The sequence below is a fragment of the Schistocerca serialis genome, chromosome 1 (genome assembly GCF_023864345.2).
Source record: "Schistocerca serialis cubense isolate TAMUIC-IGC-003099 chromosome 1, iqSchSeri2.2, whole genome shotgun sequence".
NCBI classification, from domain to species: Eukaryota; Metazoa; Arthropoda; class Insecta; order Orthoptera; family Acrididae; genus Schistocerca; species Schistocerca serialis.
The window spans coordinates 15,041,830-15,058,234 of NC_064638.1; the positions used below are offsets into that span (position 1 = coordinate 15,041,830).

Here is a 16,405-nt window from a genome sequence, read left to right on the forward strand (position 1 = left end):
GGGACTCATTACTGTTACCCAATCAACAGATTGTAAAAATCCTTTCTTGTGCAGATGTACACTTTTTAAATGAAACTGTGCTTACTGACATTAACAAACTAAAAATATGGTAAATCAGAATGTCAGTGGGGTTTGTTGCAGGATTCTAGTACAAGTTGTCAATGAGATACAGTATTTTTAAAAGTTTCCACACCAATACTAGTTTGTGCCACTCAATCTGGGTAGTTGCTAGGTATGATGTTGTTTGCTTACAGTGTGTTTGTGTGTGTGTGTGTGTGGGTAGTTGCTAGGTATGATGTTGTTTGCTTACAGTGTGTTTGTGTGTGTGGGTAGTTGCTAGGCAACCTCTTCAACCAGTTATGTGGAAGTCATAGCCTAACTCTTAGCAACATAACAGATGAAACAAGTAGTTGTTCCACTTGTTACCTCTTGCACAATCGCATGTGGAAATGTCATTAATCGGGCAAGTGTCCTATGCATTCTCCATTGATATAGGTTTATCCCTTTCTATAAAGAGCTGCATGGAATTGATCAAGAGAATTGTGTTAACTTCCATACATGGGCATTAAGACAGGATACTCCAGATGTATCATGTATCTTGTTTAGCGGTGAAGGAAATTTTTAACAATCGTGGCCTGGTAAAGTGCTGAAATAAGCACAATTGGTCTGTTAACAATTGTCTTTGGCTGTGGCAGGTGGAATCTCAGCATCCTTGGAGTGTAAACGTGTGGTGTGAGGCAGTGAACCATCAGCTCATAGGCCCGTTTTTCTTAGAAATAACACTGAATGGGCACAAGTATCACAGCCTCCTAACAAATCATCTTCCACGGATGCTAGAAGAGATTCCTCTGCAGACTAGGAGCAACTTGTGGTACCAATACGATGGCTGTACAACCCACAGTGCACGAAGTACAACATGGCTTCACAAACTGTTTACAAATCATTAGATTGGATGCAGAGGACCTGTATCTCGGTTGATCCATTTGCCAAATTTCATGCCTGGAGACTTTTTTTCTATGGGGAAAGCTGAAAGACTGTCTACAAGGGCATACCAACTACATCTGATGATATGCAATGATGTATTACTGCAGCCTGTCAGATTGTCCCTGCTGAAATACTGGTATGTGTGCAGCAGTCTTTCCATACCAGAATGGGAGCATATACTGGTGCTGCCAGTGGTCATTTTGAACACAGCCTGTGATGGTCAATTGTCTCATTACTGGTCACAATCCACATAACTAGTGTATGGACTTGGACTGTTCTTTGGTGTGTGCTACCGCAGCTAATGTACAAGTGTTGGTGTGGGAACTTTACAGCTAATGTACAAGTGTTGGCGTGGCACCTTTTCAAAATATGATATCTCATGAATGGCTCACACTAGACTCCTGCAACAAACACCGCTGATAGACTAATTTACCCTACTTTTAGTTAATACCGATAGGCATAGTTTCATTTAAAAAAGTTTATGTTTGCACAAAAAATGCACTTTCTAATATCACTACAACCTGTTGGTTGGTTACTAGCATAAGCCCCCAACTACCAATCCATTCTGTGAAAACCACACATCAATAGCACTTTCCATTTCTGCAATGTTTGTGGTGCAGGTTTTAAGTGATTATCCCTGTATAAACAAATCTGTAGTACTGCCATGGGTACTCGCATGGTGCCATCCTATACCAGCTTTTATATTGGCCATCAGGAGAAGTCCTTCCTATCCTGTCAACACCTGAAACCCATTGTCTGATTCAGAGTAATTGAGACATTTTCATGATCTGGACTCATGGTATAGACTGCTTCTTCCATAACCTAAAAACCTACTCCCAAATCATCTTAACCTGATTATTCTCAACTCAATGCGCCATATCACTAGACATCGATATCCATAAATACATGTCAAGTGGACCAACCACCAACAGTACCTCCCTCCACTTTGACAGCCGTCACCCATTCCATGTCAAAAAGTCTGTTCCATGCAGCCTTGTCACACATGGACTCACTATCCCCAGTGGAAAGCAGGAGTTGTCTAAATATGGCAATAGCACTACCAGAGCCACAGTATCCTATCCGTCTCATTCATAAATAGATCTCCCGTGCCATCTCCTCATTTCACACCTGTAACCCTGCTAACCAGACAATGGTCAGCACTCATCTAATCACCCAGGCCTTGAAAAGCTCAACCACATCCTTCACTGGGGCTTTGGCTATCTCAGATGGGGTATACTGTACTCAAGATACTACCCTATTCCTGCAAAGTAATGTTCCACTGCCCACACAATCTAGAGAACATCCTTGTTCGCCCCTAATCCTGTGAGTGACCCAGGTGCAAGACCTGTCCCACAGATCCACCCACCACCTCCTACAGCAGTCCAGTCGCAGGAATCTCCCACCATACAAAAGGCACGATCATGTGCAAAAGCAACCTGTTAAAAATCAGCTATGCTGCAATTACCATACAATTTTCCATGTAGGGATGACAAGTAACCAACTGTTCACTCACAGTAATGTCCAGCACCAAACTGTGGCAAACCACAGACTTGACATTGCAGTTGCCAAGAGGCTGTACACCACTTCAAGAACTGCTTCACTAGACATACCATTTGGATATTCCCTTCCAGTGCAAGTTTCTCTGACCTACGCAGGTGGAAATTGTCTCTCCAGCACATCTAGTGCCATCCACCTGACCTAAACCTCTGCTAATTTGTTTCCCACTGTATCACTTCACCTTTTCCCTTCTCTCTTCTGTACCCACCAATCTTTTCCCATTCAGACAATGTACTGTCTTCTCCAATCACTCTGCCCCCCCCTCCCCCCACCCCCCCCCCAACCCCCCCACCCCACCCCGTGCAGCTACTGCGGGTGTGTACATTTGGGTGTTTGTGTGGTTTCCAAACTAAACCATGTGCATTTTAGATGTGTTAGATCCATATACTTTACCTGAAACTAATTCTCTGAGGTACTGAGACTACTGCTTCCTGGCTCTATTTTAAGCTAACACAGAAGTATTGTCTACAAACAAAAGTGTATGGGACAGGATATTTACCAGTGAATCATTCACACGGGACACCAAAAAGACTGTTGTGTGGCATGTAGACAACCCCAGAGATGGTCCACCAAGGCAGTGTGACTGCAGGAGCATACAGCAAAAACTCTACACAAAAGATGGTCCAGCACTTCTCAGAGCTTACAGTCAAAAATTATCAGGCAAGGTGTCCATATTATGCAAATTAACGTAGGATTAACAAGTGACAAATGCAGTTACCAAAGCAAATTAGATGATGAGCATGCCATCAGTATTATAGCTCTATAGGAAATGCATTTAGGTGATAATTCAGCAGCTACATGCAAGATTACGCAATATAAAGCAATATCAATACTCCTCTCAATTGTTAGGTGCTACCACAATAAATGAAAAACGAAACAGCTCTTGGATTATGCTGGCTTAAGCTGTCAGAAAATTAGTGATGTAGAAGTAATTAGAATAAAACTCAAAGGCCTGGTTATTACATCAGTCCACAAATCACCTAACGGAAAGTGTCTGACACTAGTCTTACACACAGCAACTAGACAGCACGTATATGTTTAAGATTTTAATTCCAAAACACAACCTGGAGATACATAAATAGAGACAAAAATAGAGAACCATTGTTCGAATGGATCAACACACAAGAAATTATCTAAGTTTGATGCCAAGGAATTTAAAACGTTTTGGGCAGGCAGATGGAAACTGATACAAAACCTTACCCATCCATCTTTTCCACTGATGAGAACAAATTACCACTGAATCACTCAATAGTAGTACTGAAACATTTTTCAAGGAGTGTACATTGGCTCACAAAAGTTATCATTGGTGGTGAAATATCAGTTACAAAATACATTGATAAACCCACATGGAAATTTGAAAAAGCTAACTCGATACAATACACCCAGGAAGTGGCGTCGAGTATGCAAGCAGTAGTAAATCGTGCCGTAGAAAATCATATTACATTTAGTTTAAAGTGCATAGTCTGCCAAAACAGTATTCATAGCGGTATTTGTTTGTGCTCTTTTTCACATATATGGATCCATCTATCGTGTATGAACAACAGAAAAGTGATAAATCCGAATTGTGTATGTGGCTTTGTTCAGTGCAGTGGTCGAAAAAGTGCAGTCAAGATGTATAATGCTGGTACTGAAGAACTCATCTCTCATGTGCTGAAAGAAGAACTCGCAATAGCTAAAAAATATATGAATGACATCGAATCGTTAATTAATTCTTTGAATGTCGATTTTAATCCTTTTGTGAAAAATGTACAAAGTGAAAACTACAACACTCTCAAAGAAACCGTTACTGAAATTCAAAGTGCTCCAATATCTGCTATAGTTACGACAAACTCGTTTGCGCCCATTGCACAAGAGAAACACCGACAAATGAAATTATTGAGAGAAGACGAGACAAAACCAAAAGTTTATATCTTTGCAGACAGCCATGGACGAGATTTAGCCACTATTCTTATGAATATGCAATAAACCCGGGGCTCCTTTCCAGCAAATAATTAAAGATTTAAGCCCTCAACCAAACGATGTTTGTGTAATTATTGCTGGAGCTAACGATGTTTATAAAAATGAGTCGAAAAATGCAATCACAGCATTGCGAAATGCACTGGAAAGAATCTCGCCAAGAAAAACAATCATCGTTAGCATCCCATATAGACATGACCTAATAAACAGTTCATGTGTAAATAATGAAATCAAATTCACAAACAGAATGTTTCAAAAGGTATGCAAAGCATTCAAGGACGTGAAGTTTTTGGACAGTAATTCCGAAGAGAGAAACCATTTTACTCGGCATGGAATGCACAGGAACTGGCTAGGAAAACGTGTACTCGCTAAAGCATTATTAGCAGAAACATTCAAACTATTTGAAAACACCACTCCTCCAATCATTCTAAAAGCACCTGTGCCCATTGAAACTGTACCATTGGAAGAAATACATACAGTGTCGTCAAAATACTCCTTCAAACCTAATGGAACAGCTGAAGGGAAGACTTCATATGCAGCAGCACCTGTATGTGAATCAACACAAACAGGTCTTTTATACAAAAGCAAGACAGCACCAGCAGTTACAACTCAAGTGGGAAATGTTAGTCCACCGCCAACTTGTGAAGCAGCAGCATTTAAGGAGGAAGAACAGTCATCAATAGCAGAAACAGCAACACCAACCCCCACAGGATCAAGTGTACAAGCCGACAGTGTAGAAACCTCACCAACAGGAGATCCACCCTCTATGGCAAAAAGGAGCACAGTAGTGACTGCAGCTGCTCCACATAGGATGTGCCTGAGATCAAGAAAGTCCTCAGCTGCAAATGGGGATTTTTTATGGTACTGGGGCAGAAGGGGGAAGGTTCCAATCAGAATGTAAGTAATGTAGTTAATAACAACAAATGTGGGTGTTACCAGCACAACAGCTCCCTCTTCCCTGCAGAAAACTGTTCCTGTAATACTGGTATGTCAAAAGTAATAAAACTCAGTCCTAGCAATGGTAACACCACAACTAATCATGTAATTAAAAATGAGCTCAAAATTTTTCACCAAAATATTCAAAGCCTGCTCTGTAAGTTAGACCAATTTATTGTAAATATTGATGAACCAACAGGCGCAAATTGTGCTCATATTCTCTGTCTGACAGAACACCATATCACTTTTGGCATTGAAATGCTCAATATACCAAATTATGTTTTAGCTACCTCATTTTGTAGAAAGCATATGTGCAAAGGTGGGGCAGTTATTTATGTGAAAAACAGCCTGTCCTTTGATACAATAGATGTAGAGAAATATTGTGTAGAGAAAGACTTTGAGGCATGTGTCACAGAAATAGTAGAAGGTAACAAGAAACTGGTAATCGTAGCAGTATACAGGGCTCCATCTGGTAATTTTAAAGTATTCATGAAACAATTAGATTCTGTGCTATTGTATCTCACAAGAAAAAATAGGGACATTATAGTGACTGGAGATTTTAATATAGATTTCCTAGGAAGCTCATCTTCTAAGACAGAGTTTGCAAACTTAATGCATACCTACAACCTTGTCTCCACTGTCAGTTTTCCCACAAGAACTACTGCCACTTCCAGCACTCTAATAGACAATATCTTTGTAGATATGAGTAAAACTAATCACATCAAAGTTGAAAAAGTCATAAATGGACTCTCTGATCATGATGGGCAAATACTCACAATTGACAACTTTAATACAAATCAGAACAAAGCTAGTGCACAGTGGAAAACCATTAGAAACATGAATGAGGAAAATATCCAAAAATTCAAATTATGCATTCAGGAGACTGACTGGAGGTATGTTTATCTTGCAAATGATGTTAATACAAAATATAATTTATTTACTGATAAATTATCAGGTATATTTGAAAATGTCTTTCCAAAAAAGGTCTGTAGACTACAGAACAGGCAATCAAGCAAAAAACCATGGCTCACCAAGGGCATAAAAATATCATGCCAGAGAAAAAGGGAACTGTATATAATATCTAGACAATCCAATAATCCCCTGCAGATGAAATATTATAGGACATACTGCAAAATCTTAATTAAAGTCATTAAAAAATCTAAAAGTATGTGCATGCAATCTAAAATTAACTGTTCAAACAATAAAATCAGAACGATTTGGAATGTAATAAAGAGGGAAACAGGTACTTCACCATCTGACAATGAAAAATCTGCTGTCCTAAAAATTAACGATTTGGAAATAACTGATAGTAAACAGATAGCAGACACATTTAACAACCACTTTCTAAGTGTCACCTCTCAAATAGGTTCAGTAGTGACCTAAGAGAAGCTTTAGATATTCTGAAACTTAACCTCCCACAATGTTTTAATGATATAAATGTAGCACCCATAACTGTTAATGAAGTAAAAAAAATAATTCACTCATTGAAAAGTAAAGGATCTTCAGGTATAGATAACATCTCTAATAAACTGTTGAAAGCCTGCAGTAATGATGTAAGTGTAGTACTTGCTCACATTTGCAACATGTCTCTTTATGAGGGAGTTGTTCCAGAGAGAATGAAATACGCCACTGTGAGACCTCTTTTCAAGTCTGGCGATGCTACAGATGTAAAAAATTATCGTCCTGTCTCTCTCTTAACAACATTCTCAAAGGTTCTTGAAAAGGCAGTGTATAACAGGATTGTGGCACATCTTGATAAACTTAATATTATTAACCACAGACAGTTTGGTTTTCAAAAAGGGGTTTCCACAGAGTGTGCCATATATTCACTCACAAATGATGTCTTGGAGTCTATTAATAGTAAGAAGTCACCAGTTAGTGTCTTCTGTGATATTTCCAAGGCCTTTGATTGTGTAAACCACAAGATACTCTTGGAGAAGGTCTATCATTACGGAATCAAAGGGCCTATAGGTAACTGGCTAAAATCATATCTTCAAGACAGGAAACAAAAGGTGGTTCTACATGGCTGCAACAAAGGATCTCCTAATCTAGTGGATTCTGAATGGGGCAAAATTCAGCATGGAGTTCCCCAGGGATCTGTCCTTGGACCCTTGCTGTTTTTAATATATGTTAATGATTTACCCCTGTCCATTAGTAAAAATTGTGAATTCACAATGTTTGCTGATGATACAAGCATTGTCGTTGATGGTCAGTCTACTGCTGATATGGAGACTGATGTTAATGATATACTCAGAGAAGTTACAGCTTGGTTTTCAATTAATTCTCTTTCAGTTAATATTAAAAAAACTAATTTTATACAGTTCCACACAAAAATAAAACTCTAGAAAGTATAGTAATTGCTCATGACAACCAGGAACTAGAACAGGTGCAATCCACTAAATTCCTGGGGGTTCACATTGACAGTAGGCTCAACTGGGAACAGCATGTGTCCCTTACTCTAAAAAGGCTTTCATCAGCAACTTTTGCTCTAAGAATAATTACTCATTTTGGGGACATCAACATTTTAAAATCGTCTTACTTTGGGTACTTTCACTCATTAATGAGTTACGGAATAATATTCTGGGGTAATTCACCAGCCTCAAAAAAAATCTTAAATGCTCAGAAGAGAGCAGTCAGAATCATGTGTGGGGTTCCTCCACGAACCTCATGTAGAAAACTTTTTATACAGTTAGGTATTCTGACCACAACATGTCAGTACATATACTCTCTGATGAATGTAGTTAATAAAGACTATGCTCAGTATGAAACAAATTGTTCATACTATAACTACAATACTAGAGGTAAAGATGATCTACATGTTGTACTAAAAAATTTAACACTTGTACAGAAGGGAGTAAAGTATGCGGCTATAAAGATTTTTAATGCATTGCCTAATTATATTAAATGTACAATAGAAAATGAAACGCTGTTCAAAGGTATGTTAAAAAAATACCTGCTCGACCATCCACTGTACTCGTTAGATGAATTCTTTTCCAGAAGTAATGCCCTCCCTTAATAATAGATGTATTTAGTCTCTTAGTTATTAGATGGATGATACAATATTATGTTAATGTTATAGTTATAATGTTATATTGAGAATTGCTATACTAGTTTAATGACAGCTTGTAATATCTATATCATTGAATTATATTACTATTCTGTAGCATTAATTGTATTTGTACAATTGTATTGACACGTTCCACATCCAGGCGAATCACTCGCATGTACGGATCTATGGAATACGCATATCAAATAAAAAATAAAAACAACCCGCACTGGACACCTCAAAAGGCAGAACATTGGGAATTATTGTAGATGTAGCTAAATGGAATATCTGAAGGGAGGTAACAAAATAATGTGTACTAGGATGGGACAAACCTGCCCAAGTCCTCTACAAAGGATACCAAGGGTCTAAATAATGTTTTGATAACATTTTGTATTTAAAAATATTTGTGTGTATAAATTGTTCATGTTGATGTAAATTTGACAATTTAAGAAATGGTCATGCTTAGGAACAATGTAAGAAATAGGTGTTATGTAAAAGCCAGTGTGCTTTTGTTTGAAACGAAAATAGCTGTGGGGAGTGGAAAAGGTGCGAAAGGCGAATTGGCGTGCTACCTTGAGCAAGTGTGGGAAGTAAGTCACATAGTCTGTAGGCAGCAGTGATTGAGGTAACTCCTTTGTGGAGCAGAAGCTTTGCCTGCAAATTTTCATAAAAATGCCTTGGTTGAAGACTGCAAACAGCTTACAGCATAGCTGCGAGTTGTTGAGCTACTGTATGTAAAACTGAATGAAGCCAAGAAGAGAAATTGAGCCCATACAGCAAGAAACTTGCAGGCCATAGTGTGGGTAGTGTAGCCGTCATAACTGTTCGCCAAACCCAAGCCTATAGCCACCAGATAAGATTTTTTTCTATTTTTACCTTTGTACAGCATGAACCATTAATTTAAACTGTGATTTAATAATCATTCTTGAAATTTACGGAAACTGGCTCACCCTGTCATTTCATCCTAATCATACATCTGTATAGGGTTCCTTCCTGGTGTTTGATTGATCCGAGTGTCCTGTTTTACAGACTTATGAAGTGCCAAGTTAATATAAAGAGGAACCATTTAAATTGCTTTAGTGTAAATAATAAAAATGTTTTCTTAACTATTGCAAAGTGTTATAGTTTGCTTACATAAAATTCAATCAGAGTGAAGTGCCAAGTTAATATAAAGAGGCACCATTTAAATTGCTTTAGTGTAAATAATAAAAATGTTTTCTTAACTATTGCAAAGTGTTATAGTTTGCTTACATAAAATTCAATCAGAGTGAAGCCAAGTTACTAGAACCTGTTAGATGGCTATACAGAATTAGTTCAAAGAATAATAGCTTTTGAAAGTAAATTCCACCAAGAAAGAGGTTTTCTTTAAGTGAAATGTTCAGTTAAAAAGTGTGTACTTTAGTGTCTAAGTATTTAAGTTTCTTGATTATGGAAAGTGCTTTTCTAAAGGTTGTTCCCCCCATCCCCGGCTAATTTTTTTTACCTTCCTTGAAGTTATCTACTGGGCTTTTTCTTTTTTTAAATCATAATGTATAAAGATGTAGCCCAAAATTGTTTAAGTGGGGTAATTTATTCGAAGAGCCAAACTAAACAGTAGCAAGAAAGTAGGCAAAATTCACATTTCTGCTTCTCCAATACTTCACTATTTCATTGCCAGGATAGGTTGGTGACCATTAAGTGCATGTTTTAAACCACTAAATGAACTTGGAAATGAGTTGTCCGAGCTTCAGTATATTATTATTCATACTGTGTTTCTATCTAGCCACTGGGTAAGATCTTAGGAAAAGAAGTGAATAGTCCAATTTACTTATCCATTAGACGCAACACACGGTAAATCCTGTGAGAAGGATAACTCTATTGATTATCTTTTCCTATAAACAGGACTATCCGTCCACAGTGTATTTTATTTGGAAACTAAACTAAATTTTAGTAAGAGGGTTATACGTGGCAACATAGAGACAGGTTTCTGTTATTTACATAAAAGCATACTAATATCATAATGGTAGTGTTACAAGGTCCTATTAATGTGTGGTCATCACATTTGTTAAATGTCTCACCACATTCCTATTGAAACTATTTACTCTTCTTGTAAATAACACCTATGACAAATTTATACAAATGTCCACTAAGACTTTGCTCGTCAACTTTCATTTAGGTAACAGCGATCTTTTAGATGTATTTAAATCAGTACTGTTAAGAAATACTGACTAGCTTTATTTTCAAGAATCTCAAGTTTAAGTTATACATACTGTTATCCTCCAATAAGAATCATTGGCCGATTCTTCATCTTTGACAGGTTCAGCATGCCTGCAATGCAAAACATTACCTTTTGTGTTAACACATGAAATCCAATTTTTAAATTTAATAAATGCTTATACAAACATAAAGTTTCTTCAAAAAATGTATTTCTGACAACTTCCTGTCACAGATAATTTTCACTGAATGTTTCAACCCAGTTATATTGCTGATGAAAAGCAAATGTTGATCTTTTCCCTCTCTTCCTTCACCATCTCCTGTTTTGTTCACCTTGACATATTGCTACCAAAAAGACTACCCCAATGGATCCACTGCTTATATTTAACACACAGTAAATTCAGTGCAAATATTTCCTTAACACAGGATGTGCATTGACGAGCTTGAATTAATCAGAAAAATATAAACAGATACTAACCATTCCACAGCTCTTACAAAATACTTGCATTAAGTAATCATCAAAGCTACTTTTTGTACAGCAAGAGGACTAACAGTCAAAATGGTGCTACATGCTACAGGCAGTGCAATACAATTTATTTTACTCATTGCTACAGCAATAAATGTACTTATAGAAATATTCAGACTTAGACTATAATCAAATACAGAGAGAGAAAATATTCTAACTAAAGAGATATAGCAGCCATAGGCAGAAACAAATAAAAAAAGTGATACTAATCTTTGCTTTGAGGACCAAAAGTTTCTTCATCTGGAAAATGTAAAAAGAGAAATGAGACTGTTCAAGAAATAAGGATGAAAATTTAGGATCTTGAGTCATGGAAGATGGATGGTTAAATGAATGAAAAAACTAGACTGGACATGATGAAATTCAGATGCGAAAGAGCAGCAGATGATGTAATTTTAAATGCTGAGAAATAAGATCTCTTCAAGAGGAGCCACCAAAAGGTCAAATAAGTGAAGAACAAGCTGGAAATACCGGTAAATGGGCTAAAATGGCGGCAAATAGATAAACGAAACAGAAAGATAGTGCTGAAGAACAGGCAACCAAACAACAACAACAACAACAACAATAATAATAATAACAGCACATTGTAGCAATATATAATAGCAGTCCCACAACATCTGGAGGAAGATTTTCCACTAACAGAACAATAAATTCATGAAGCCATCAAATCATTCCAAAACTTCAAAGCAACAAATGAAGACTCCACTACAGCAAAATTATTGAAATAGTCAGAAACACAAATGATCTACAATTGCTGTTTGAGAATATTTGGAAAGCTGAAGAGATTATTGAAAGCATTAATCCACAGCTATGAAAAAAAGGGGACACACAAAATGTCAACAATTGCAGAGATGCCTGACTTCTGCCAGTGGTATACAAAATATTATCAAAAATTCTGTGGACAGAGTTGTAGAAACTTTAGACAAATAACTGGGAGAATCTCAAGGAGCTCTAGAAAGGGAAGACCCTGCACAGAACAGATGTTTATTAGAAAATTGATAATTCTCCACAGACTGTTAATCACCAAACCAATAATAGTATCACGTATTGGTTTCAAGAAAACATTTGATTTGGTAGGCAGAGAAATTATGGGTAAAATCATCAAAGAATTTTGTGTTAAAGCAAACATAATCCTCAAAACACTAGCAAATAGGGTGACTGAAGCTAAATTTATGGGAGATGTATCTCAACCATTTGAAATAAAAACTGGTGTTAGACAAGGGGACAGTTTATCACCTTTACTGTAACACTACATTCTAGAAAAAATAGAAAGTTATTGGAATTTGGAGAAAAAAAATCACAAAATTGAACCAATAATTTTAGGACGAAAAACAAATGGAATTAAGGTAAACTGCCTGGCTTCTGCAGATGATTCTGATATACTTTCAAAAAATCTGACAGACAGTTATTAAAAGAAATCTTTTGGAAGAAATAGCAAAGAGAGCTGGTCCCAAAATTTCAGCCGAAAAAACAACATTGATGACAATTTCAAACAATGCATCAACATTCTTAGAAAAACAAAAATGTAAAATAGCATTAGTAAGTAAATTTAAATATATTGGACAAACTGTACAACAAAATGGACTAGAAGAATTAACAGTAGATGCAAGAGTCAGCAAACTGGAGAGAGCAAATCGTTTGACAAAGGATATTTACAACAAGAAATGTACAACTAAAAAAAACAAATTCAAACACTATCCCACAGTGGTATGACCAGGATGTTTACATGGATGGGGATGCCTAATGATGAACTATAAGCTGGACAGAACAGAGGTTCCACAAAGGAGCATTATTAGAAAATAATGGTTGCAATACAAGCTACAGATGGCTGGAAAATGAGAAGTAATGAGGAGATATACAAAAATTTTGAGAAAATATCAGAAGTAATGGCTAAAAGAAGATTAATCTTTTTTTAGAGACCTCTACTGAATGAGTAGTTCTGGAAGAAGGAATCAATGATAGCATGGATTACAGAAATAAGAAAGAAACAACATCAAACAATCAGAAATAATAGAAAGAAACTTTTTACAGATAACATACTGAATGTAAAAGGATCATCACCTCTCCAAGATCAAAATTAATTTCATCCCTCTCTATAAGACTGTGAAAACCGGAAATAAATTTCATAAATATGATACTGCGAAGCTCAAAATCAATCAAAACGTATTGGAACAATGCCACCAGTAACTGACAGTTGAATCCCATAAATGGGCAGACATTGCCTCCATGATCCAACAAGCAGCTAATACTACAATCCTGACAGCTAAAAAGAGGAATCATACATGGTGGAATGAGGTTTGTGGTGAGGTGGTGGCCCAAACAGCAAGTGCATGGAAATAGTGGAACTCTACCAGGAGACCTGATGATTTTGATGTATTCCATGAAGTTCAAAAATATGCAGCCAGAACTCTACTGCATGAGAAACAGCAGTTAGAACAGATCGATCAGCGTTTCCAGATAAAGAATGTCAGAGACTTCTATCAGACGTTCAAATCGAATTTGAAAGGATACCAAGCCCCTAGTTTTTGTTTTAGAGACGAAAATGGAAAGCTCAGTGTTGTGTACATAGTTCCGCGTATTCAGCGCGTACACAAATTTCCCACTAGAGTGCGCCCCGCTAAGCACAACAGCGCAGGCGCAGCACTCGTCCATCTCCCCACTACGAGATGGCGCTGCCATAGAGACGGACCAAATTCTGCTTCCGCCGATCCGCGTATTAATATGTAACGCAGCCAATGAGATTGCTGCTAACAAAGAACACTTTCTCCTCGCGCATCACACTCACGCAGTGATACATGAACGTGCGAGGTATTATAACGGGTGTAAAGACCTTCGATCAGTCAGTCTGCATTTGTCTGCACCAGTCTGCATTAGTCTGTACCAGTCTGCATTAGTCTGTACCAGTCTGTACGAGTTCTACAATTGTCTGTGCCAGTCCATAGTCAAGATCCAGTCTGCGCCTAATAAGATTACCATATTCCTGTACATAGCCATGAAGATAAATGTATAGACACTTTTGTCAAGTATCTGAGATATATGTAAGAATAAGATTAACGTACCAATACCAAAGGAACTTCAGATTGTCAATTGTAAATAGCATCCAGAACCAAGTTAAATAATTTTTATATTTGTTATTATTTTAATAAATGTGTGTGAAAATTAATCAAGTTCTATTTAAAGTTGGTCACCATCAATCTGCTACTCTAAGTGTGCAAGTGGCATTTCTATCGTCTGACCTAATGGCAGAAGATAAACATGCCATGATAAGACCACGAGACATATTGCTGACACTCGCTTACTTCGTTAGAGCAACAAGTCAAATAATCTGATGGTGTGTGTACTGAAGGTCTTACAGTACGCACACCACACTCGGCCTGACCAACAAAGAGAACTGCAAGATAATGTCTCGTTACTTTGAAAACCTACTTAATTGTGATGAACCGAAAGAAAGATTCCCTGTATGTGCCCCAATCCACAAACTACCCCTCATTTCCATCTAGTAAAGAGGAGACCAAAGAGATCATCAACAACTTTAAGAATAATAAGGCAGCTGGAGAGGATTCAATAGTGGTGGAACTACTGAAGCTGGCAAATAATGAAACTCTAGATATACTAGTCCAACTTTTTGAGGAGACCTGGAGAGCTGGGATGATACCAACTGAATGGCAGTCAGCTTTAATCCATCGTATACACAAAAAAGGTGATAAATAGAATGTCAATAACTATAAGGGTACCTCATTAGTATCTGTTCCATATAAGATTCTCTCCAAAGTGATACAGAATAGAATAGAAGATCATTGTAACCAACTGATTGGGGACTATCAAGCTGGTTTCCGAAAGGGCGATTCTTGTGCAGAACAGATCTTTAACCTGAAGAACATGATCAGGTACAAAAAAAATTGGAAAAATAACTATGTGGTCATATTTGTTGATTTTCAGAAAGTATATGACTCCATCGACTGACAGGCAGTAATGAATATTTTGGAAAAGTTTGGGGTGGATAATACATCAAGAAAGCTGATCAAACAAACTCTTACTAACACAGTGTCAAAAATTAAATTTATGGGTGAGGTATCTGAACCTTTTCAATTGTGTCTTGGAAAAGGTCATTCAAGAGTGGAGAAAGTTATTAGCCCAAGGAGAAACAAAAGAAGAGTGGTTCAGACTTGGTCCTAAGAACAAAGGGGTGTGCATTGGCTGCTTAGATTTTGCGGCTGACCTAGCCATTTTTGCTAACAACATAGAGTCAGCAGTCAACAAGATAAATAGGCTGTCAGAAATTGCTGAAAAAAGTTAGACTCCAGATCTCTATTCAAAAGACAAAACATATGACGAACATCTGTGATGGACCTGAATGGATGATAACCAACCTGGGAAAAAATTGGATGAGTTAAGAATTTCAGGTATCTCGGTGAAGTCATCCACCTGGAGAATGGATTAAAAGAAGAAGCAATTGTCGGGATGAGGAAGTTAGACCAAGCATACCAACTGACAAAGAATACTTATAACAAAAAGTCTATGAGTATATGGGCCAAGTTCCAACATTATAATACAGTTGTAAAACCTGAGGGCTTATAAGCATCCAAATCTTTGACCACGAATAGACAAGGTAAGCTGAGCGGCTGGAAAAGCGTGAGTGTAGGATATTAAGGAAAATCCTAAGGTAATAGATGGGTCGATGGACAATGGCGAATGAGAGCAAATGAGGACTCGTGCAGCAAGACAGAACCTATCACAGCATCCATTACGAAGAAATGATTGTTATTTTATGGTATCTCATGAAAATGGACGGTGATCGACTAACAAAAAGAATATGGAGTTTCATCCCATCTAAGAAAACGAGGCCGAGATGGTTCAAAGAATGTGAAAAAGATCTTAAGCAGATTGGTATCTCAGAGAGAAATTCCTGAAAGGAACAAATTTAGAAGATTGGTGACCAACTACCAAGGTTTTAACATGCCATCAACATCCGAAAGACAGTGAGGACCATTATCTGAAGAGCATAAAAAGGCACTTCTTGGAGGGGCTCAGAAGATACTGGCAGGAAGTCAAAGCTGGAGCAAGAACAAGACCTGGACACTAGAGTGAAGTCGGTTGTTACCACGCAGTCCGTAGAGACTCACCTCAATAAAAAAAATAAGTAAATAAAAATAAAAGGCTTTCAATGCAGAAGAAATAGGGGATTGAGAACAACACGAATAGAATAAAGG

At 37.4% G+C, this 16,405-nt stretch overlaps 1 protein-coding gene across 1 annotated transcript in view; it reads right to left on the bottom strand.

Moving 5' to 3' along the window:
- LOC126460165 (molybdenum cofactor biosynthesis protein 1-like) overlaps window positions 1–16,405 on the bottom strand; it is a 197,400-nt gene that overhangs the window by 41,171 nt on the left and 139,824 nt on the right. Inside the window, 1 exon segment of the mRNA XM_050095905.1 lies at window positions 10,733–10,786. Within this exon segment, the coding sequence (XP_049951862.1) occupies window positions 10,733–10,786 (54 nt within the window).